The 22,011-nt window shown below is 57.1% G+C and overlaps 4 protein-coding genes across 10 annotated transcripts in view; 3 read left to right on the forward strand and 1 right to left on the reverse strand.

Moving 5' to 3' along the window:
• Positions 1–5,188, forward strand: part of IP6K1 (inositol hexakisphosphate kinase 1) — a 36,413-nt gene extending 31,225 nt beyond the window's left edge. For 4 of the 5 annotated variants that reach the window (XM_062500405.1, XM_062500404.1, XM_062500408.1 and 1 more), the window contains 3 exons: positions 174–358; positions 1,667–1,842; positions 2,675–5,188. In XM_062500405.1, the coding sequence (XP_062356389.1) occupies positions 174–358; positions 1,667–1,842; positions 2,675–3,184 (871 nt within the window). In that variant the 3' untranslated portion in view covers positions 3,185–5,188. The remainder of the gene's footprint in view (positions 1–173; positions 359–1,666; positions 1,843–2,674) is intronic. The other variant, XM_062500409.1, reaches the window with a different exon arrangement.
• An 883-nt stretch (positions 5,189–6,071) lies between these two features.
• Positions 6,072–8,268, forward strand: GMPPB (GDP-mannose pyrophosphorylase B). 2 transcript variants are annotated; one of them, XM_062500595.1, is made up of 8 exons: positions 6,072–6,214; positions 6,280–6,360; positions 6,435–6,483; positions 6,886–7,187; positions 7,264–7,342; positions 7,446–7,573; positions 7,740–7,934; positions 8,022–8,268. In XM_062500595.1, the coding sequence occupies exons 1-8, from the start codon at positions 6,086–6,088 to the stop codon at positions 8,208–8,210; spliced, it is 1,152 nt and encodes a 383-aa protein (XP_062356579.1). In that variant the 5' UTR covers positions 6,072–6,085; the 3' UTR covers positions 8,211–8,268. The 2 variants fall into 2 exon arrangements, with proteins under 2 accessions (XP_062356579.1, XP_062356580.1); XM_062500596.1 differs by having other exon boundaries at positions 7,740–7,922; positions 8,079–8,268.
• A 37-nt stretch (positions 8,269–8,305) lies between these two features.
• RNF123 (ring finger protein 123) overlaps positions 8,306–22,011 on the reverse strand; it is a 45,151-nt gene continuing 31,445 nt past the window's right edge. For both annotated transcript variants that reach the window (XM_062500593.1, XM_062500594.1), the window contains exons 33-38: positions 21,260–21,335; positions 20,997–21,081; positions 9,539–9,681; positions 9,113–9,207; positions 8,927–9,012; positions 8,306–8,822 (exon numbers count right to left, since the gene is read on the reverse strand). In XM_062500593.1, the coding sequence (XP_062356577.1) occupies positions 8,723–8,822; positions 8,927–9,012; positions 9,113–9,207; positions 9,539–9,681; positions 20,997–21,081; positions 21,260–21,335 (585 nt within the window). In that variant the 3' untranslated portion in view covers positions 8,306–8,722. The remainder of the gene's footprint in view (positions 8,823–8,926; positions 9,013–9,112; positions 9,208–9,538; positions 9,682–20,996; positions 21,082–21,259; positions 21,336–22,011) is intronic.
• Positions 11,461–13,872, forward strand: AMIGO3 (adhesion molecule with Ig like domain 3). The gene has a single exon (XM_062500772.1). The coding sequence runs from the start codon at positions 11,475–11,477 to the stop codon at positions 12,990–12,992; it is 1,518 nt and encodes a 505-aa protein (XP_062356756.1). The 5' UTR covers positions 11,461–11,474; the 3' UTR covers positions 12,993–13,872.

Genomic DNA, 22,011 nt, shown 5'->3' on the forward strand with positions numbered 1-22,011 from the left:
CATGGGTCCACAGCCCAGGGTATTGGTGAGGATTTGCTTTTAAGAAGATTTGCATTGTGTGCAGCAGGAGAATGAACAGGAGATAGCTGTGTGCCAGGGGAGGATGTGACCGTCACAAGTGTGTGAAGAACTGAGGGATTCTAACAGGCAGGTTTGTTCTGTCTTTACACCAGCAGCATCCAGGAAATGAAGAGTCCCAGGGTGGACTTGCACATCCACTCAGATGTTCCATTTCAGATGTTGGATGGGAACAGTGGCCTGAGCTCCGAGAAGATCAGCTACAACCCCTGGAGCCTGCGGTGCCACAAGCAGCAGCTGAGCCGCATGCGCTCCGAGTCCAAGGACCGGAAGCTGTACAGTATCCTTTGGGAAGCACAGCTGGGTGTGTCAGGTGCTGCTGCCTTGGCCTTTACCCGTTCGTGCCCGAGGCAGCCAGGCCTCTGTTTCCCTCGGCGTTTCTATCCTCAACCACTCAACCACTCAACCACAGTTGTTACGTGTTCCTTTCTGCTGTTCCTTCCTGCTACCCATACTGTGACACTAATGAATCATAGGAATGGTTTGGATTGGAAGGAACCCTAAAGATCTCATTCCGCCTTCAGGCAGTCTGACTGAGTTCTTGATATGGTTGAAGATGGGTTTGTTTTCTGTGCCTTCACCAACACTCCTCCTGCCTTTGCTGAACTTGCCAGCTTGTAGGGTTATTTTGTTTCACCTGGATTCTGTTTTCCTCACATAGAAACAAACTAACTTTTAATACCTGTATTCTTCATCATTTTAACAGCTTGGGCTTCCTTCTCCAATTCTCAAGTGTGTGCTTGGAGACTCCAGCTTTTATTTTTAAATAGCTTGCATCACTTGCAGAGAAGTTATTCTTTGGCTGCCCTCTCCTTTTTAAGCACACTTCCTTATTTTTATGAAGTTCCTCTTTCTAAACCAAACAATTTCTCTCTTGCACATTTAATCCAGCTGTGCTCTGGTTGCCATTTTGTGTTTATATGTTGATCTGTGCCCTGTGGGACCCCTTAGAGCAAATTTTTGGGGTGTTTTTTCTCCCCCCTTTTGGAACAAGTCGCTGTACAGAGTGCCTGGTGTGTATTCTCAGTGCTGTGCCCCAGTGCAGGGGCTTGCCCATTGTGTGCTGGTGACAGAGATCTCCTGTTACCGTTCTGTTTCCTGGCTTTGTCACCTCCCCAGCTCCCCCCTGTGTATTGGGCAGTGCTGCTGTTCTGGCCAGGCCAACCTTGCCATTACTTGACCCTTGAGTTTTCAGTCTATGGACTTTGTATTGTTTTTCCATATGGTCAAATGGCTAATTTGATTAGACTTTAAGCTCTCTCTTAATAGATCAGCAGTTCCTACTGGCATACTATGTCCTTCCTGACACCCAGTGTTTTGCTTTTCAGTTTCCCCTCTGAATTTCCAGTACAGCTGCATGTGACCTTCTTGCTGTTGGCTGTTTCACTTTCTAGGCTGTTTCCTTCTACCAGCTGTCAAATCCTGGATCCACTGTTTGAGTTTTGTCCTTTTCTTCAACTCACCAAGCTCTTTGTCTTGTCTGTTCTTTGGTTCCTATTTGTTTGTTGCCCAGCCCTGTCTCCTGCTGGCCCAAGTCCCTGTCTGTGGGTGTCTCTGGTGGGTGAGCTCTCCTTGACACATATCTCAGAGTTCCTGTTGCTGGAGAACGTGGTGCATCACTTCAAGCTTCCCTGCGTGCTTGATCTGAAGATGGGGACCAGACAGCATGGAGATGATGCCTCTGAGGAGAAGGCTGCTCGGCAGATGAAGAAGTGTGAACAGAGCACTTCTGCCACCTTGGGTGTGCGTGTGTGTGGGATGCAGGTAGGGATCCCCCAGGCTGCAGATGCTGCATCTTCCTTTTCACAGCTCCATTAAGCCTCCCAGTTAGTTTCCTGTCGAGTACTGAATTTGAACCGCCCGCTGCAGGTAGATACACCAGCATTCATGCTATTTTTGTCTTGATTTCTAAGCCTAAAACAAAGAAACCTGCTTCTCCTGAGATGGCCTGCTTTGTCCAGAGCTCTTCTATTCACAGACAATTAGGGGATTTTCTAATAAAATTGTTTTTGTGGCTTAGTGTTCAGCCAGACTCACAGTGCCTGGGAATGGAGGTGTCTGAGATTTCCTTCTATACTGACTGTTAAAAAGTTGCTCTGCTGTGCCTTGGCCCTGTGCACAAGGGTTTGCTGCTGTGCAGTAATCACTCCTCTCCCCACCTGCCAAAGGAACCAGATCTTGTAACCCAGATCTCTGCCCACAGACTCTGAAGCAATGAGGGCTCCTCATTAATCACTTGCCATGTAATGGCAACAAGTGTTGGCAGCTCCTGCTGCCAGAGGGTTGTCTGAGTTGCTGTAAGGCCTGGCTTTTTAACTCTTGGGGTCAGTTGTGTCATGCCTTTTGGGGCACTGGGACTGGTGAGCCCCTTTTGAGTTTCCTGAAAGAGGACTAATGCTCAGGCATCCGGAGTCAGAGTATGCCCCTGGGCTGCACCCACGAGCTGCTCTGGGGTTCAGGGAACAGGCAGAGCTGTGTTTTGCTCCCACTCATTGGATGAGTTCCCCTTGCTCTGTCAGTGCAGGACAGCTCGGGGCTCTCTGCACGGCCTTAGCCTGCTGCTCCCGCTTGATGTGCATTTCCTTTGGTGTTCCAGGTCTATCAGCTGGACACAGGGCATTACTTATGCAGGAATAAATACTATGGGCGCGGCCTTTCCATCGAAGGCTTCCGCAATGCCCTCTACCAGTATCTCCACAACGGCATTGAGTTGCGCAAGGACCTCTTTGAGCCTATCCTCGCCAAGCTGCGCAGCCTGAAGGCGGTTTTGGAGAGACAGGCCTCCTACCGCTTCTACTCCAGCTCCCTCCTCATCATCTACGACGGGAAGGACAGCCGGGCGGGGACGTTTGTGGAGCGCCGGCCGGAGGCGCGCCTCAAGCGGGTGGATGGCTCTGTCCCGGAAAACCTCCAGGATGGCAGCAGCTCAGAGCCCGGCTCCTCAGGCCAGCCCAAGGTGGACGTGCGCATGATTGACTTTGCACACAGCACGTTCAAAGGCTTCCGCGACGACCCCACCGTGCACGACGGACCCGACATGGGCTACGTGTTTGGGCTGGAAAGCCTCATCAACATCATGGAACAGATGCGTGAGGAAAACCAGTAGCCCTGGGCTGTGGCCTCTTATTCTTGTCCTGGTGGCAGGAGCAGACAAGACCACCACTACCACAGGAAAAACACAGACAAATTTGGTTTTAAACAACTGTACCGCTCCGTTGTTTTTTAAATGTACTTGGATAGAAGAGCTGAGGTGAGGCCGGATGGAAGAACTCCTTGTGCTGACCAGATGGTTCTGACCGCACTTGCTCTGCCTCCTGGAGGAGGCTCTGTAGATGCCTGCTGGGCATCAGGTGTCCTGGTTCTTGGCTCATCACGTGTGCGTTCTGGAGGGAGGACCTGGACATAGGGAAGAGAAAAGCAGGAGAGCCCAGGGCTCCGGACCAGGCTGGAGCTCTGGTGCAAGGAGCCTCCTGCCTCAGGAGCTTCGCCTTTGAATTTCTCCTGAGTTATTTGGAAAGGGCACGCGCCTGATGGTTGGCAGCATCTGTGGGGCCACTGGTGAGAAGTCAGGTGCTGGTCCCTGTGTTTGGTGTAGTTGGCTCTGCTCTGGGTTTTGCTGATAGGGCTTTGCTTTTGACGCTGCCTTTTTCTGATGTTTGGGTACTGTGAGTAGCCACCCCAAACACAGAAATAAAATGACCAAATGCAATCCCTGGCAGAGCTGTGGCCTGGAGGGAATGCCACACACGGAGCTGTTCCTGAGCCTGGAGTCTGCTTGCTCCCTGGTGGCATGGCATGGCATAGGCAGGCACAGGGCTCTGGAGGAGTGGCTCTGCCCTGGACCATTGACTTGCAAGCACTCAGCTCGTGGGCTAGCAATAGTATCTGTAGCAGTTAACATGACCCCAGCTGTGCAGCGGGGCATTTTGGACCATTTCAACCCTTCCCCTCCTGTAAAATACAGATTCTGTCCTTCCAGCACAAAGCTGCCCTCTTCCCCCTGGGACCCTCCGTCCCCAGGCCCTGCTCTTCCAACAGGTCTGGGGGTGGTGGAAGGGGAGGCTGAGGCTTAGGGCTGATCCCTGTCTCCTCCCTGAGGGTCTCCAGGAGATAGGTGAGGGGTGGCCTAGCTGAGCAGTGAGTGCCACTGTCTTGACTGTTCAGTACCAGTGCCTGACTGTTCAGCTTCGCTTCACGGAGTCCGTGTCTCCCAAAATAAATGTCCCCCAGCCTCCTCTGATGAGGAATTAACGTTTGATACTGTGGCCTGGTGGACTGAACCCTGCTCCACCTCAGCTCCTGTTTCTGTGCTGGGGCCCTGGCTGTTCCCTGCTGCTCTCACTGACTTGTTCCACAGCATTACCATTACCCTATGTACCCACAAGGCCAGGGTTGAGTTTTTTTAAAATTACTTCAGGGGAATACTCGCATGTCGCATGTGTGCCAACTCCATGTGCGCAGAGGCCGCTCGGAAAGCACGGCTGCCACAGCAGGCACAGGTCTGTGGCACCGGTGTGGAAGGGGGCAGGAGAGCTGCTCACCTTCTCTGCCTGTCTCCCAGCTCCTCAAAGCTTGCCCAAGCCACTACTCCCCTCCCACCCACTGGACAAGGACCTTTATCCATGGCATGCTGCCCTGCACTGCGTTACTTCGTTGCTTCTGTGGGTGCCTACCTTGCCAGGACTCGCAGGGCTTTCAGCGAACAGTTTTGCAGGAGGCAGCGAGGCTGGGTGGGTGCTGGGGTGTATGTACCCACAGCAGCCATATTATTCCCTGGCCCTGCCCCCCCCGTCCCCCCCCCCCCCGTCCCATCGCTGCCCACCTCTGCATGTCCTTGTCCCCCCGGGCTGTGCTAGGGCGGGTCAGGCCCCACCTCTAGGAGAGGCCCTTGCTGTTCCCCCGCGCTCATTCCTCCCCTGCCCCACCTCCCTGGGCCGTGATGGAGGGGCCGCGCTGCCGGTGCTCTGTAGGAGCCGCCTCCCCCCTTCGGACCACCGCGGTGGGACTCCACAGGTTGTACATAGCCTTGGCCCCGTTTGTTTTTACATGAATAACCACCCTGTTTGTGCTTCACAGAGAACCAAAAACCATTAAATGATCTGTTTTTGTCCGCGGTGTGCCGTGCCTGCTTCTCCCACATGCGAGCCTCGGGGACGGGACTGGGGGCTTGGTTGCGGCTGTGGGCGCTGCTCTCTTCTCATCGGGGTCGCCCCGTCGCTGCTGCGTCCCGAGGGAGCCCCAGCCCTGGGCAGGGTGCGGTGGCTGCAGTAACAACCCGGCCATGCGGCGGTGGGACCAGGGCGGGCCTTAAGCTCCAGTTGGGCGAAGGGGCGGGCGTGGGAACCGGCGGGAGGCAGGGCCTGGGCGGACGGGGCGGTGTTACCGGACGGGGCGGTGTTAGCGGAGGGGGCGGTGTTAGCGGAGGGGGCGGTGTTAGCGGAGGGGGCGGTGTTAGCGGGCGGGGCGGTGTTACCGGAGAGGGCGGTGTTACCGGAGGGGGCGGTGTTAGCGGACGGGGCGGTGTTACCGGAGGGGGCGGTGTTAGCGGACGGGGCAGTGTTACCGGACGGGGCGGTGTTACCGGAGGGGGCGGTGTTAGCGGAGGGGGCGGTGTTACCGAAGGGGGCGGTGTTAGCGGAGGGGGCGGTGTTACCGGACGGGGCGGTGTTACCGGAGGGGGCGGTGTTACCGAAGGGGGCGGTGTTAGCGGACGGGGCGGTGTTACCGGAGGGGGCGGTGTTACCGAAGGGGGCGGTGTTAGCGGACGGGGCGGTGTTACCGGAGGGGGCGGTGTTAGCGGACGGGGCGGTGTTACCGGAGGGGGCGGTGTTACCGAAGGGGGCGGTGTTAGCGGACGGGGCGGTGTTACCGGAGGGGGCGGTGTTAGCGGACGGGGCGGTGTTACCGGAGGGGGCGGTGTTAGCGGACGGGGCGGTGCCGTGCGGCGCTGACGCGCCTGGCGCGCCCCACGCTGACGTGTCGGTGCGGGCGCTGCTTGAGACGCGGGATGCGGGCCCTGATCCTGGTTGGCGGCTTCGGGACGCGGCTGCGGCCGCTGACCCTGAGCCGGCCGAAGCCGCTGGTGGAGTTCTGCAACAAGGCGGTGCTGCTCCACCAGCTGGAGGCTCTCCGGCAGGTGGGGGCGCGGGGCGCGGGGGGCGCGGGGGCAGCCCCGCCGCCGGCTGACCCGCGCTCCCGCAGGCGGGCGTCAGCCATGTGGTGCTGGCGGTGAGCTACATGTCGGACGCGCTGGAGGCCGCCATGCGAGAGCAGGAACAACGGGTAAGGGCCCTTTCGCCTCTCCCCGCCTCCCCTCGTAACTCGGGTCTGTCCCGCCGCTCACCCTGTGCCCGCAGCTCGGCATCCGTATTTCCATGTCCCACGAGAAGGAGCCGCTAGGCACAGGTAGGATTCGGGCAGGGGCTTGGGGCTGGAGAATGGGCGCAGGCGGGATGGAGGAAGTCCAGGGACAGCAGGGTGGATGCTGGGGGGATACACCGGGATGGATACGGCACGGCTAGGGACGCTGGGAGGGGGGCACCGTGGGCATTAGGGTGGGTATGGATGGGTAGGGCTGGGGGACTTCGGGAGTGGGACACCATGGGCAGCAGCATGGCTACAGATGGGTCGGGGCGGGAGGAGCAGGGGAACCGGGAGGGGTATGCCGGGATGGACATGGGCAGGACCAGGGACAGCGGGCCGGGTGAAGATCCGGAGGGACTGGGACTTGGGAGGGATGCTGGGACCGGCAGAGGTGGGGCCAGCAGGATTGGGACGCTGGGCCCACCACGTCCCTGCGCCGCGCAGCGGGGCCTCTGGCGCTGGCGCGGGATCTGCTGGCCGAGGACGGGGAGCCCTTCTTTGTCCTCAACAGCGACGTGATCTGCGAGTTCCCCTTCGCGGCGCTGGCCCGTTTCCACCGGCAGCACGGCGGCGAGGGCTCTCTGGTGGTGACCCGCGTGGAGGAGCCGGCCAAGTATGGCGTGGTGGTGTGTGAGGCTGACACCGGCCGCATCTGCCGCTTCGTGGAGAAGCCGCGCGTCTTTGTGTCCAACAAGATAAACGCCGGGCTCTACATATTTAACCCTGGCATCTTGCAACGCATCCAGGTATGAGCTGGTGTGCCAGGCTGGGCCAGGCTGAGGGGCTGTGCGCCCTGCTCAACCCTGTGCCCTGTCCTCGCAGCTGCGCCCCACCTCCATTGAGAAGGAGATCTTCCCAGCCATGGCACAGGATGGGCAGCTCTACGCCATGGAGCTACAGGGTAAGGCCCTGTGCACAGTGCAGGCAGCATCGGGGGTCTTGCCTGCAATGCCACCCTCACGCTGGGGGCTGTCAGGGCTGTCACTGTAGCTCTGTCCCCACAGGCTTCTGGATGGACATTGGGCAGCCAAAGGACTTCCTTACGGGCATGTGCATGTACCTGCAAGCACTGCGGGCTCAGCACCCTGAGAAGCTACACTCGGGGCCCGGTGTCGTAGGGAATGTGCTGGTGGTAAGTGCCAGCCCCCAGCATGTCATGAGCTCTTTGCATTGTCCCACCACCGTCCTCACTGCCATCCTCAAGCTGTGCCCTCCTGTTCCCTGACTGGCCAAGTGGCATGGGCTACATCAAGAGCTGTCTGCCCTCCTGACCCTGACATGGGCCCTCTTCCTTCCAGGACCCCAGTGCCAAGATTGGGGCAAACTGTGTCATTGGCCCCAACGTGACAATTGGGGCCGGTGTGGTGGTGGAGGATGGGGTACGCATCAAGCGCTGCACTGTGCTGGAAGGGGCCCGCATCCGCTCTCATTCCTGGCTGGAGTCCTGCATCGTGGGCTGGAGTTGCTCTGTGGGGCAGTGGGTGAGGACATGGGTGCCCCTGCAGGGGATCGGGACTTGACTCTTGCCCTCCCACCTCCTTGGGCTGCAGGTGCAGGGATGTGGTCCCTGCAGGCAGGAGCAGGAGCTGGGCACTGGGCCCCGAGCCCAGGGATGTGACAGGGCCTCTCTGGGACAGGTGCGCATGGAGAACGTGACTGTGCTGGGCGAGGACGTCATCGTCAACGACGAGCTCTACCTCAACGGGGCCAATGTGCTGCCACACAAATCCATCGCCGAGTCTGTGCCAGAGCCACGCATCATCATGTAGCAGCCTCCAGCATTCCCTGTGCTCCCAGCACTCCTTGGATTAAATATTTATATTTCCATTTACTGTTGGGCATCACCTGAGTGTGGCCGCAACACTAGGTGGCTTCCCCTTCCCATTGTTCAGGGCACCACATAAGGAAGAATAATTTAATGCTGCTTTTCATGAAGTCAGCCCCCAGGCAGGGGCAAGTTAACAGCCCAAACGCCCAGCTCGGCCCCCCCTGCCCTGGCCCTGGGGCTGCCGTGTATTCCCAGTGCTGCCACAGAGCCAAGGCCTTGTGCTCCCCTCCCTGAGAACGACCCACGGGGCAGAGAGGCTACTGGGCACCAGCGTCTCCCACCCTGCAGCCCTTCTGCCCCATGCTGCTGCTCCATGCTGGGTCCTGACCCTCTGGGTGAGGGTCCTACAGCCCTGAGCAGCACAAGCGTTTGGGGGAGAAGCCGAAGTTTGGGAGTGTGATGTGGGGGGGCTGCTCCACTCAGCAGGGGGAGCCCGTGGTGTGGGGCTGGGCTCTACGAGCTGGCTGGCTTGGTGAAGTCGTCCACCCCTGTGATGGTGGCCTTACAGAAGAAGCAGTCCTTGTTGTTCATCAGGTGCTGGTTGATGCAGGCTCTGGGACAGAGGAGGAAAGAGCATCAGTCCCCACACGCAGAGTACAGGGCAGGGCCAGGGGCTGGCAATCATCCTGGTGGAGGTCAGACATGGGACCTACTCACTTGCATGACTTGTGGGAGCAGGGCCTGAAGATGGCCGAGATGGGGTGTGCGTAGCAGATGGGGCACAGGTCTTCCTCGCTGGTGGGCTGTGGGGGTCACCAGGCAATTAGTGGTGGCATCCAAAATCCTGTGTCCCAGGCCTGCTGTCAAGGACTGGGACGGGGCCGAGGCAGGGGGAGGACTCACCAGTGTGGTAGCAGCTGCCTGCTTGGACTCCTCGCTCAGATGGTTCAGCATCTTTTCCACCTTTGCCAGCTCCTCAGTATTGATGTACTCTGTGTCTGGGGAGGCAAGCTGGGCATGTGTGGGGTGGATGGCACCCTCAGGCTGTCCTGAGGCTGCTGAGTGGTGCACAGGTGCTGCAGCTGCCCTTAAGGACCAGCCAAGGACGGGGAGCACTGGGCAGGGCAGAACTACTGGCTGGCACTGGATACATCCCTATCCAAAGAGCTACTACTGGGGTGGTGGAGGGGAACATAGACACCTGTGCCCAAGACTAAAAAAGGCTGAGATGTTGCAGGGGACACAGACACTAGGAACCCCGTTCCTCCCTCCCCAGCTGTGGGTGGGTGCTGAGCACAGCCCAGCCCCCGGTGCAGTGCAAACACTTACAGGTGTGCAGGGAGAAGTGGCGCTTGTCTGTGGCCGGGGCAGCCGCTGCCAGGGCCGAGGGCTCGGCGTGGCCCAGCAGGTACTGGATGGAGCGCAGCTGGAAGCAGGGATCTGCCAGCAGCACCGCGGTCGCACGCTCCGTCCTGCCAAGGGACACAGACCTCAGACACCCCACCCTGTGCTCCCACACCAACATCCCCAGCTGGTGTCACCCCAGTACAGGGGAACAGGCTCAAATGCGGCCAAAGAGCAGCAGTCATCCTCCTCTGCCACCCCAACTCAGAGGCTCCGGGGATCGATGTGGTGCTTCAGAACTTGCTGAGGCTGCAGCCCTCGGGCCAGTGGCTGAGCCTGGGTTGCTGCAGGGCAGCTGAAGCATCCAGCACTGCCCTTGGTCACAGCACCTCAAGGGAGATGCTCTGCAGAGCCTCACACCAGGGGCTGGGGCTCTCCTGCACCAAAAGGACAGCTCAGGGTGTTCTTAGGGCAAGCAGGTCCCCCCAAAAGGCAAGAAGAAGTCATGGCCCTCCCTAGTTTCAGTGGGCACAGCCAGGATGGATGAAGGATGCTTTAATGAGTGTCTCCCTTGGGCACCAGTGCCATGGCCTGGTAACAGCCCCTGGCAAGGAGCAGGGCTGGCTCTGTGGCCAGCCCAGGGGCAAGTAGAATGGCCCCAGCAGCACGAGGGGCAAGGGAGCAGCCAGCCAGCACAGGCTGAGCTGGGGCACAGGGGGTTAACAGCCCCTTGACTTGCAGCAGCTGCAGCCGCCAAATTAGCTTTTTGCTGCCCTAATGGAAACCAATTCCCCAGCTCTGCTCTTCCCACTAAACCGCCTGAGCTCTGGATAATGACATTCCTGCGTGTCCTTCACCCTATGGCCACTCCTTCCCCGCCAACAGCCTACGGCACCCCCTCTGCCATGGGGACCCCACCGGGCTCAGCCCCACTGCTCACTCCAGGGCCGGAGGTGCTGGGGTGTCCCCAGCTCATGGGATGCTGAGAATTGGGGCGACAGGAAGGACCGCGGCTGGGAGAGAAGCAGCACCGGGGGGGGGACCGCCATCCCCACTGCCAGCCTGGATGCAGAATGTGACACGAGAGGCTCCCAGAGGTGACGGGTTTATTCCAGCATTGTGCCAGAAGCTGGGCAGTGGCGGAGCAGTCGCTTTATGGATTACAGCCGGTCGCGGCTCTCCGGCGGCCGCGCACCGGTACGGCCGAAGTGGTCCTCAGCTCCCCTGGAGACGAGCGACCACGCAGGGTCGGTGCTGGGCTACGCATCGCTCTGCCCGCTCGCAGGGAGGGCCACGGCCAAGGACGGGGACAGGGACCGGGCCTGGGCCACCGCCGCGGCCACCACTCCCCGCGCCGGGGCCAATGGGATCCCGCCCGGCCCCCTTGCCGCGCACCGCCCGCCCGTAAATAGGGGCAGGAGCGGGACCGCGCTCCCGGAGCGCGCCCGGCTCCCGGGGATGCTGCCCGGGACGAGGCTCCCCGGAGGTCGCGGCGTGCGGATGTGCCCCGGCGGCGCTGAGCCCTGAGAAACTTCGCACTCCAAGGATAACCAGCTCCAGGAGGCAGCAAGGCGCCCGCCCAGCCCGACACACAACCCCGGAGCGCCCGAGCGCCTCAGCCCCCTGATGCTGATCGCCGCCGCCCAGCCGACCCACGGCAGCCCCCGGCCGGCCGGAGCACAGGTACGAGGCAGCCTCCCCCGGGTGAGCCGCGGCAGAGCCGGGCAGGGCGATGCCGCCCTTTAGGTCTTTTCAAGCCCCACAGCTGGAATCGGGCTCCTCTTTCGCGGGGTGCAAAAGGGCGTCTGTGGATGCTTGGTAGAGCCAAGCCAGCACTGGGGGAGAGACGAGAGACGGCGGCAGACTTTTTATCTCGCGTCACATCGAGCGTGGCTGTGCCGCCGGGCTCCTGCCCTCCACAATGTCCTCACCGGTGACCGGGGACCCGGTCTGGCCGCGGGTGGCAAAGCTGTTCCTGTTGCTGCTCCAGCTGAGCGCCCCTCAAGCCTCCCCGCAGTCCCAGCGCTGCCCCGCCGTCTGCATCTGTACCTCCGACCTGATGAGCTGCAGCCGGCAGATGCTGCAGCGGGTGCCCCAGGCACTGCCGCCCACCACCACTACGCTGGACCTCAGCCACAATGCCCTCACCCAGCTCCACGATCGCTGGCTGGCCGCCCTCCCGCACCTCGAGGCCCTTCACATCAGCCACAACCAGATTCGGGACCTTTCTCCACGGGCTTTCCACAATGCCTCCTTCCTGCGGCACCTGGACATGTCCTCCAACCACCTGCACGCCGTGGAGAGGCACTACTTTGAGGCGCTGGTGAGCCTGGAGGAGCTGCTGCTCTACAACAACCGCATCACGCGGGTGGATGAAAACGCTTTTGCCAAGCTGAGTGGTCTGCGGAAAGTCTACCTGAGCTGGAACAACCTGACCACCTTCCCCTTCCATGCAGTGCAGGGGCTGGGAATCTACAGCCTGCGCACGCTGGACCTCTCCTCCAATAATCTGAGCAGCATCCCCGTGGAGGTGCTGGCAGCTCTGCCTGAAAACATTGGCAATGGCCTGTACCTGCACAACAACCCCATCAGGTGCAGCTGCCCTCTCTACCTGATGCTTCAGCACTGGAATCAGCGAGGTTTCAGCTCCGTGAAAGATTTTTCTGAGGAACACACCTGCAAGGTGTCTGACAATGTGCCCCGGTCCCTGATCAAGTTCCTCAAACACAGCCGCATGTTTGAGAACTGCTCGTCAAGTGCCGAAGACGTGCACCTCTCGCACTTGGAGGTGGTGGTGGGCCAGCCCATCCTGCTCACCTGTAACACCAGCCTGCCGCATGCAGCCACCGCCTACATGTGGATCACCCCTCAGCACGAGCCCATCAGACACCCAGGAAACAGCAATCGTTCCCTGGAGGTCTATGGCAATGGCAGCCTGAGGATTGCTGTAGCCAAGCCCTGGCTCTCAGGGGTCTACGTAGGCTTGGCCATGAACAGCCCCTACAACTTCAGCAGGATGTGCGAGTTCAACATGACCGTCCTGTACCCCAAGGCAGCTGGGGAGACCTTCAGCACTGGCCTCACGACCCTGCTGGGCTGCATTGTGAGCCTGGTGCTGGTGATCATCTACTTGTACCTCACACCGTGCCGCTGCCTGGGCTGCTGCAAGAAGCCAGCCCCGCTGAGCCCCCCACAGGAGTGCAGCGCCCAGTCCTCCATCCTCAGCACCACTCCCCCTGCCACCGATGGGCCAAACCGCAAGGCCAGTGCCAACAAACACGTTGTCTTCCTTGAGCCCATCAGGGAGACACAGAATGGCAAGATCCGCCTGGCCCTCGGCGAGGACTTCCCCGACCCCAAGCACCCCAAGGTCCTGCAGCTCAAGTCGGACTCAGAGTCCATCAGCTCTGTCTTTTCTGATACCCCCATTGTTTCCTAGTGGGAGAGAGCTGGCAGCAGAGCCGAGTCTCCCAAGAGCTGGTTTCCTCCACTGCTGCTAGAACAGGATTATTGGGCATCCTGAGTTCCTGGCTTGACCACGACCCATAGGAGTGATTGACATCACCCACAACTGCTTCAGCCATGGGCTCCTGGTGGGTGTTGGGCCACAGGCACACTGGTGCCCAGCAAGAGCGCCTTGTATAATCCACTGGCAATGGCCTTGTTAGCACAAGGGTAATGCTGATGAACCCAGCATGCTGGAGAAACACCCCTTCATTTGGGCACCCACCCTCTCCCGTGTGACACCAGGCCTGGGCATCTGCCACATCCCCAGGCATGAGATGCCCAACCTGACATCAGTGCCACAGACCCCCCCAGGCCAAGGAATACCTGTGACAAGTGGGACATTGTCCTGGCTCATGCCACTGTCCTCTCCCAGCACATACCAGTTGCCATCAGCATGTTATGGCTGGGAGCAGGGGACTGTGACCCTGCCACAAATGGGGGGTACACACCTCTCCCCATACGTGGCCATGCAGGAGGGATGTAGCTCAGCGCCTGAGCAGCCACGCAGCCAAGCAAACCTCAGAGCTTTTGCTTCCCGAGAAGCTGTAAATCGTCACAGCAGGATTAGGTGACGAGACACAGAGCCCCAGCCCGCAATGCTCAGATGTCCCCGTGCCACCAAGGACACTGAGGTCTCCGATGCACCACGCACTCCTTCGCTGCTTCTCCTTGAGGCGGACACGCACTGCTCAAGCACAGCTATTTAGGCAGTAACCGAATCAGCCTATCGATAAATGTGAGTAATCCTCCCCTCTCCTGGGTCGTAATTCTCTAGTTCCATTGGAATAAAAATGCCTATTTTTTTAAGCTCACGCTGGGCTGAGTGTCTCCTTGCCCTTGCAGCAGTGTGCAGCTCACGGGCACAGCAGTGGGAGGCTGAGGTCTGAGGGAGCCCTGAATTCCTGCAGGCCCAGCACATAGAGCCAGGCAATCTGCACTGGACTGGCAGCCTCTGCTCCCATCAAATGGCCTTCAGGTGGCCTCAGCAAGGGGGTTAAATGTGCTGGTGAGAGAGAAGCATCCACTGCTTTGTCTTGGGAGGGCAGGTCCCCAACATGATGCCTGGGAACTGGGGAAGGAGCAGCACTGACTGACATGAGGGCACATCCTCCCTGAAAAGTACAAGCAGGGTTTAGATGCAGGGGAAAGGCACCCCTAGGGATGGGACTGGTACTGCCTTTGGCTCCCTGCAGATGGAGCCCCCCACTCATTATACCTGCGCTGCCCTCCCTGGCACCCATCCTTGCCTCTTCCTGAAACAGGGAGTGGTTCTGCCCCCTCAAAATGCTTGCCTGATCCCACAGAGGGATAAGGAGATAAGGGATCAGCCAGTCACCAGTATCCCGTCCACAGCTGGAGCAGGAGCATGTGGCCATCACATGCAGCACAGGGAAGGCCAGGGCTACTGGCTGTGGGCAGGAGCACAGCTCAGACATCATGGGGACCAGAGCTCTTCAGAGACCTGCAGCCCTCTCCCATGGCTAAGCAACCTGGTCCCAAGAGCTGCTGGCAGCCCTGTGACCGGTGGGAGGGGAAGAACCCCGTGGCATCAGGACCACACTAGCATGCACCCTTTCAACTTCTCTGGCCAGGAAACAAGCAGCCTTTTTCCCAGCAAAATCTAATCTTTGTGCCCAAATAAACTGTCAATACCAACCCCCCTCCCCCATCCAAGGAGGAGTGAGTGTTTGGTAGAGCAGCTCTCCTCTGAGACAGCCCAGCCTCCCAGTGCCACTCCTGACAGTGACCTTGTGCAGCTCCGTGCCACCCGTGCCCCACGGCTGGCAGAGGTGATGGATGCACAGCGACAGCCCCCTCTGGCTGTGCCCTCTCTGCCCCACACCCACCACTGCTGGCCCTGTCACCTCGTGTTACAGCAGTGTCCTGATGGGCCCAGGACGCCGTGCCAGCCACACAGGGGGCTGCCAGGGGGTGATGAGGTGAGTCCTGTCGGACACAGACATGAGTGGCACCTTGAGTGCTGCCATCACCCCTGCCTTGCAGCCAGGCAGGGACCCCATGGGAAAGAAGATTTGGATTTGACCTGCGAATGTCTAGGAAAGAGAAGAGACCCAGCTGACTGCACCCAGGTCCAAACCAGACAAGAGCACTGACCCTAGTGTGGCCTGCACCTGCTGAGACAGTGCCAAGCCCGTGCCAGAGCATGTGCCACATCTAAGCATATCCTCCTCCAGAAGAAAAGATTAAGTGCTGCTCGAGCAGATGTTACCCACCCATTATCACCATCCTTGTCTATCTCCCCAGAGATCTTCCCCTTCCCCACTGCCAACACCAGCTTCCCAGGCATTAATATTTCTGTAAACCTGCATCCTCAGCTGAGGACAATGACTGAAGACTGGGGGAAGCTCAGAGAGTGTAAGATAAGCTCCCAGGGGCCTTTCCAGGGACACACCAGCCCAGAAGAGCTCTTCTAGGCTGGCTGCAATTCTCCTATCCCTGCAGGAAAACTGAGGCTTGCTCTCCAGGGACTTACTCTGAGGTTTGTATCCATGCTGCCCTCAAGGGATCCCTCTGCCTTTACCCAGGAAAGTCCTGCTGCTGCTTTTCACATGTTCCTGATACTCAGAAAGGATCCCACACCACACTGCTGATCCAATAAGCACTGGGAGGTGGTTGGAACTGTCGAAGCAGTTCATTAAGCAGTTTGAAAGGCAGAACATCGCAGCAAGGAAAAACAGCCAGGAGCAAAGCCTCTGACAGGCAGGAGCTGGGACACCTAATGGATGTTCCCTGAGGAATATACTGTCTTCTCTTGGCAGCCATGTCCAACATTACACTTCTGGCTCCCAGCCAAACTTCCCTCCTGCTCCTTGACTCTGCAGGGCAAAGTAATGGGTCAGCACAAAGCTCACTGGCCTGGCACACAGGGACCTGTGCCAGCGTGTGTGGGGATAAGGACTAGCTTTGGGGACCAGTGTTCAACACTGACTCCTGTCTCTCCTCTGGCACTTCACACCTCAGCCATGACAAAGGGGGTGCACTGAATGCCAGTCCCATCCTGTCCTCCTGCCACCAAGGATGGACACGGCAGAGCCTGGATCCTTTCCTTATGATGCTCACAGTTTTCCAGAGAGTTGCAATCAGCAAAGCCTGGTGCTGGCCAGCACAAGGCCTGCTCCTGCCTCCCAGCATATGACTCAGCCCCAGGGGGCTGGGAGAGCCCAGCCCTGGCAGTCCCATCACTCAGGATGCAGCACTTGGAGCTGGCAGCTTGCAAAAACACTGACCACACTCCTTTTTTAACCATGAAACCTTGGCCAGAGCTAATAGTTCTTCCGTGCTCTTGCTCAGGCTCACCCTGATGTTACAAACTGCAAAACTGCAGTACCACCCATTTTCTGAGTTTTTAGAGCAAGGTACCAAGGACTCCTTTAGAATGTGTGGTCCATGAAACATCTACTCCTCCCCCTCTGTCCACCACATCTTGCTCACCAACACTGTTGAGGGAGCATTAATGTTTAAGGGATCAGTAATTACCAAGTCTTACAGGAACTATGCAGAAAATTGCCATGTCCATGGGACCAGCCAAGCCCCCAGAGTCCCAGCAGCACATAAGCACACAGGTGGGTGGTCAGGCTGTTTAGGAACCTGCAGACTGGAATCTTCTGATCTTTCCAGTGGAGGTGATCCCAAAACCATTTAGCAGCTGAACAGTCTTTTTAGGTTTCCCCTCCCACCTAGTCTTGTGCCTCCATACCTTTCTGCTCACCAGTGTGTTACTTCTGCCTCACAAACCCCTTTGTCTCCTCCCAGCCCATCTCTTTGCACCCATCTGTAGTTTGCAAAGGAGAGGAGTGTGGAGATCCAGACAGAAATATCCTGACATCACAGCAGCTCAGTGCTGCTTCTGGCAGGTCCCACTGCTCAGCATCCCACTGGCTCAGCATGGTTATTTCTGATCCAGGATCCTTGTCTTGTGCTTTGATAGCCAGTACCACCATGTCACCAGTAAGCACAGCGCATTTCCTTCTGTCTTCTCCATCCTTCATGCAGAAGTACCTGGAGATGCACCTTGAAGGCTCTTTAGGACTTATCCTGTACACACTGGTTTGCTGGCTCCTTGCATGCATCCCAACCCTCTCCTCATCCTGACAGCATCACCTCCCTGTCTCGGAGGGGATGGAGGGAGCATGGGGGAAAAGCCCGAGGAGCAGAGCAATGGCCCTGCCCTGACACAACGCAGCTCATCTACACTCTGGAATTAAACTGATCTACACTCAGTTCCCACAAAGCCAGTCCTAATTACACCATGCCCTCACACACAGGGGACCACAGCTTCACCTCTGGGCCTCACCCCTTTCCCTGCCACTCGCTCTTGCCAGGATCCTGACACCAGCTCTGGCCAACACCGCTCCATTAGCTCATTCTGAAAGAGGCTTAATAGAAAATCTGGTCAATTATTTAGCAAGCAGACGAAGGAGGGATGACACTGCCTGAAGATAGCCAGGGTCTGTGGTGTGGATTCAGCCCAGCTCCTGGCTCAGCCTGGCAGATCCTCTCCTCTCCTCTCCTCTCCTCTCCTCTCCTCTCCTCTCCTCTCCTCTCCTCTCCTCTCCTCTCCTCTCCTCTCCTCTCCTCTCCTCTCCTCTCCTCTCCTCTCCTCTCCTCTCCTCTCCTCTCCTCTCCTCTCCTCTCCTCTCCTCTCCTCTCCTCTCCTCTCCTCTCCAGCTGGCAGAGGGATCAAAGAACCCTGCCCTTAGCCCTGCCAGCCCCTGACACTCCCCAATGTTGCCCAACAGCTCTCACATCCAAGGGTTGGGAGGAGCAGCACCAGTACCAGCCCATCCTTCCCAGCCTAGCAAGGAAATGCACCTCTGCTCTCTCTAAAGCACAGCCTGCTCCATCCAGGGACTGATGGATCAACTGTCTCACCACAGCCCAACCTGGGCAATGTTCCCTCTCCCCTTGCTTAATGGCTCTGTTTGATGCCAGGAGTCCACAGCAAGAGGACTCAATGCCTGGATGAGTGTCCTGTGCTGGGAAAGGAGCAGCTGAGGCATCTGATTGCAGCCTGATAACACAACTGGATGAGTTGGCAGGGCCCTGGCTCTTACTTACTTACTTCCCCACTGCCATGTTCTCATCCCAGAACTCGGACTTCATTCTTTCACTACCAGATGAGTCCCTTCCCTATGACCCAGATGTTTGTAGCACCTTCCAACCAAGTGCCTGGCACAGTGTCTGCTTGCTGGGTTAGAGGCAACCAGAAAAAACACAGCCAAGCCAAGGAAGCCTCCCAAGGTCCTGTCCCTATCCTTATTCTTTGGGGCACAACCTCCTCACAGGGAACCAGTCAGGGCCACCCTGTCCCTGGTAACTCCCACAAAGATGTTGCTGCATGCAAATGTGGGTTAGAAAATCTCTCTCTGTTAATGATTTCTGTCAATCTGGGAGTTACCAAATGGAACCTGGAAGAGATTTCTACCAGCTGTCAGCACTGCCCAGGCAGAGAGGCTTCTGGGGAAGGACAAAAGCCTGTCCTATTATCCTGGAAAAAGGAAAGCTGTCTACAGATGAGTTCACATAAAGGGTCTGCTCTGGAGAGCCTGGTTACATACTACATACGTTAAATCACTTCAGCCATGGCAATCATCTCCCATGAGAGTGTAAAGACCTGAGGAAGGTTTGAATTATCCTGTTCCATTCTGCTTACTCATGCACCTGGAGATAGATGCTTCCCATTGCTGTGCTCTGGGCCACCCATCAATGACACACACCATCTCCCTGGGTTTTGGGTAATTGTTACCCCAGCTGCACCTCTCAGGTTTCAGCACCCTGTAGTGATGGTACCTTGGACAAAGGATGAAACCAGAGCTGAGCCCTTGAGGAATACAAAGGCAGCAGAAAAGCCTCAGCTTTTTTGTTTTCTCCATCCCATCTCTGTTTGCCATTTCTCAGTGGGGCTGCACAGAGCAGAACTGCTCTGTAAGTGGGGTGCAACACCAAATCCTCAATTCAAAGTGCTGCCAAGAGTGTTGGGGCTCAGTTCTCCCTTCCCCATCATGCTCTGCCTTTGATCTCTGCCTGGTCTCTGCCATCCCCTCAGCTTGGGCAGCAGTAGAGGGTCTCCAAGCTGCCTGCCTCCGTTTTTTTGTCTTGATTGACCTCAGTGGCTCCCCTGCAACATCTGCTTGCCTTTTATAAATCACCGGTGTATCAAACCTCAGGTTTAGTGCATGGCTTTGCAACATCACACTGAAGAATTCTGCTTTATGGATATTTTTCCCTGGGCCTCCTCCTGTTTCACCTTCTGTTTCTCCCACTAGCTCGTTCCTTAGGTCCACCTTAAGGACAGGATGCTTTTCACGCATCATTCCACTATTTTGCATTTCTTTCTCCTTTCCAGTGCACAGGAAAGTGACTACAAAGCCCTTGAACATCAGAGACTTTCCAGCTCCCTGGAGCACAGAGTCTCTGGTTTGTGATGGCAAAGCCCAAGGCATGAAGGATGCTGCTGGCACACAGGGGACAGTGCCACTTGGTGATGACACTGGCTGCCTGGAATTCACAAACCCAAAGCACAATGGGTTTTTCAGGGAAAGGACAGAGTCTGGAAGCTTTCTGTCTCTCCAGGACTCTCTGCAGGCTAGGAAGGATGTGTCTGATTTCCCACTACTATCTTCTCAGTGCTCTTTGGAGTTTGATAAACTGAGGGACAATCCTTCCCCTTCTCCATTTTGACCTAACAAGTGACCTGACCCGGGAGAGATAGGAAGGGAATGACTTCTCAACCTGGCATGCAGGGAACTGTTTTATCACCTCCCCCTTCCCTTCATGAAAAAGTGTCTAGTTGTGGCATCAAATTTGTGACATTTGCCCTTTCCACAGAGCAAGGTTCTGAGGGTAAGCAAAATCCACCTCTGTTCACAGCCCAGAAAGGCCACCAATCAATGACCTTGTGCCCAGGTTCTGGCACTGTCACACTTGGGGCTGTGTGACTGGTGCAGCAGCCATGGGAGGTAGGTTATAATTAGATGTATTTGTGTAGATCTTTGAGTCCTTGAGAGAAGCTGAAAGACTGGCTGCAGGGCTGAGCTGCACAGCCAGATGGGACTCTGCTCTATGCAAAGCCAGACACTTCTGCATTCTCCAAACATGAAAACAAGCAGGATGTACAACACAGACAGAAGAGCTCCATTTCCTACAGCAGCCTACAGCAAACAGTGACAAGGCAAGACACCTGCAAATGACACTGGGAGACAGCAAAGGCAGGGTTGCAGAGTGTCTGAATAAGTCTATTTGTAGGACTTGGTACAAGCAGACACAGACATAAATGATCAGGTCAGCTGTGGCTTTGCCCAGCCACAACACTCCCCTAGCGCTGCCTCTCTGAATAACTGGCCACCCTAAAGAAAAGATTTGTTTCATCTTAAAATCAGCATCACCCAAGTGCCCAGAGAAGACTTGTCTCATCTTTGTGGTACACATATGGGCAGCCAGAGAGCTCTGGACACATTCTGATGCCTTCCTAAGGGGGTCCAGGGTGAAGGAGTTCCAATGAGCTCCCTTCCAGCCATCACTGTGTGCTGCAGCACTTGGTTGTGTCACCACATCAGCACAGCTCTATCACATGCAGCACCCACAACTTTCACCAGCAGCTGTCCTGTCACAGTGCCAGACCCCATCCCAAGGAGGAAGGTGCACATGTGCTGTCAGTACAGCATCTCACAGCCACCTCTCACAAGGGTTTTCCACCACAACAGGAAGGGGTTTTGCACCCAGCAGTAGCACTGGGATGCAGCTGCTACAGGAATGTGGCTCTTTAGTTTCTGCCTGCTCCACACTCTTCAGCTTTACCTCACTTTAGTCTCTGCATTCCATGCTGCTCCTGCAACACCTCCCATGGCCCCACTGCAGCACCCAGAGCAGTGCCACACACAGAGACCCTGTGCTCTGGAAGGCAAAAGCCACTCACCCCTGAACATCAGTGTCCACCAGCAGCCGGACAAGTATCCCTGTCACAGCCACAAGGATTGGGTAATGGTCCACGCTCTCCAGCCCTATGGAAACAAAAAAAAGAAAGGTAAGAGCTTGTGCCACTGTGTGACAGGCAGAGCAGGGCAGGTCTGAGGTCTGATCCCATCCAGTTCTGCACTGATCTCCAGTGCAAGCCATCCCTCCCTTCCCCAGGGCATGCTCCCAGCATGTTTTCCAAGGAGAGAGATGGAGTGGACTCACCTGGCAGACGGAGGTTGACCACTCTGTCAAACAAGTTCCTTTCAGCTGTCACACGGTTCAGCACCTGGTTCAAGAGCTGCATAGGGAAAAGCAGAGAGGGTTTGTATTTTCTGAATGGACCTTCCTGTGAGCAGCATCTGAAGAGCTTTAGGGCAGCACGTTCTTATAGTTCAGACTCAGCTCCTGAGAGCTGGTGGATGCACAGAGGAAGGCTCACAGCACATATCTAGCTTGGCCCTGGCCAAGAAAGAAAAGAGTGGTACCACATCACAGTGCTTGTACCAGACCAAAACCTCCCAGGAAAGAGTCAGTCTGAGGTCAAGACACTTGAATGTCAGCACCTTCCACCTAAATCTGAATTCCCACCTGCAGAAGCCAAGCTACTTCTGCAGATAAAAGCTCCAGGCAAGCAGAAGTTATAGTCCTCAGGACAGCCAGAGCCTGTGAAGAGTGAGCTGGCAGCCATGGACAAAAGCAGTGTCAGGAGGGTGAAGCACAGCCCAGGTCCTGCCCTACCTGCAGCTGGCAGCAGGATGGACCTTCCAGCTCTGAAGCACGGGATGAGTGCAGAGAGCAATCTGCAGAGATGGAATCAGCTGTGATGACACTTAATTAGCCACCATTAGCTTTCACCTAAACCCCCAGTGGGAGGAGTAGGTACTGCTCCAGGCTTGACACAACTGCTGCAGGCTAAGCACCATCTCTCAAATGCAGCATCCCTCTTCCTGCTGCCCCAATACACAAAAGCAGAA

This window comes from Cinclus cinclus, chromosome 12 (genome assembly GCF_963662255.1).
Source record: "Cinclus cinclus chromosome 12, bCinCin1.1, whole genome shotgun sequence".
NCBI classification, from domain to species: Eukaryota; Metazoa; Chordata; class Aves; order Passeriformes; family Cinclidae; genus Cinclus; species Cinclus cinclus.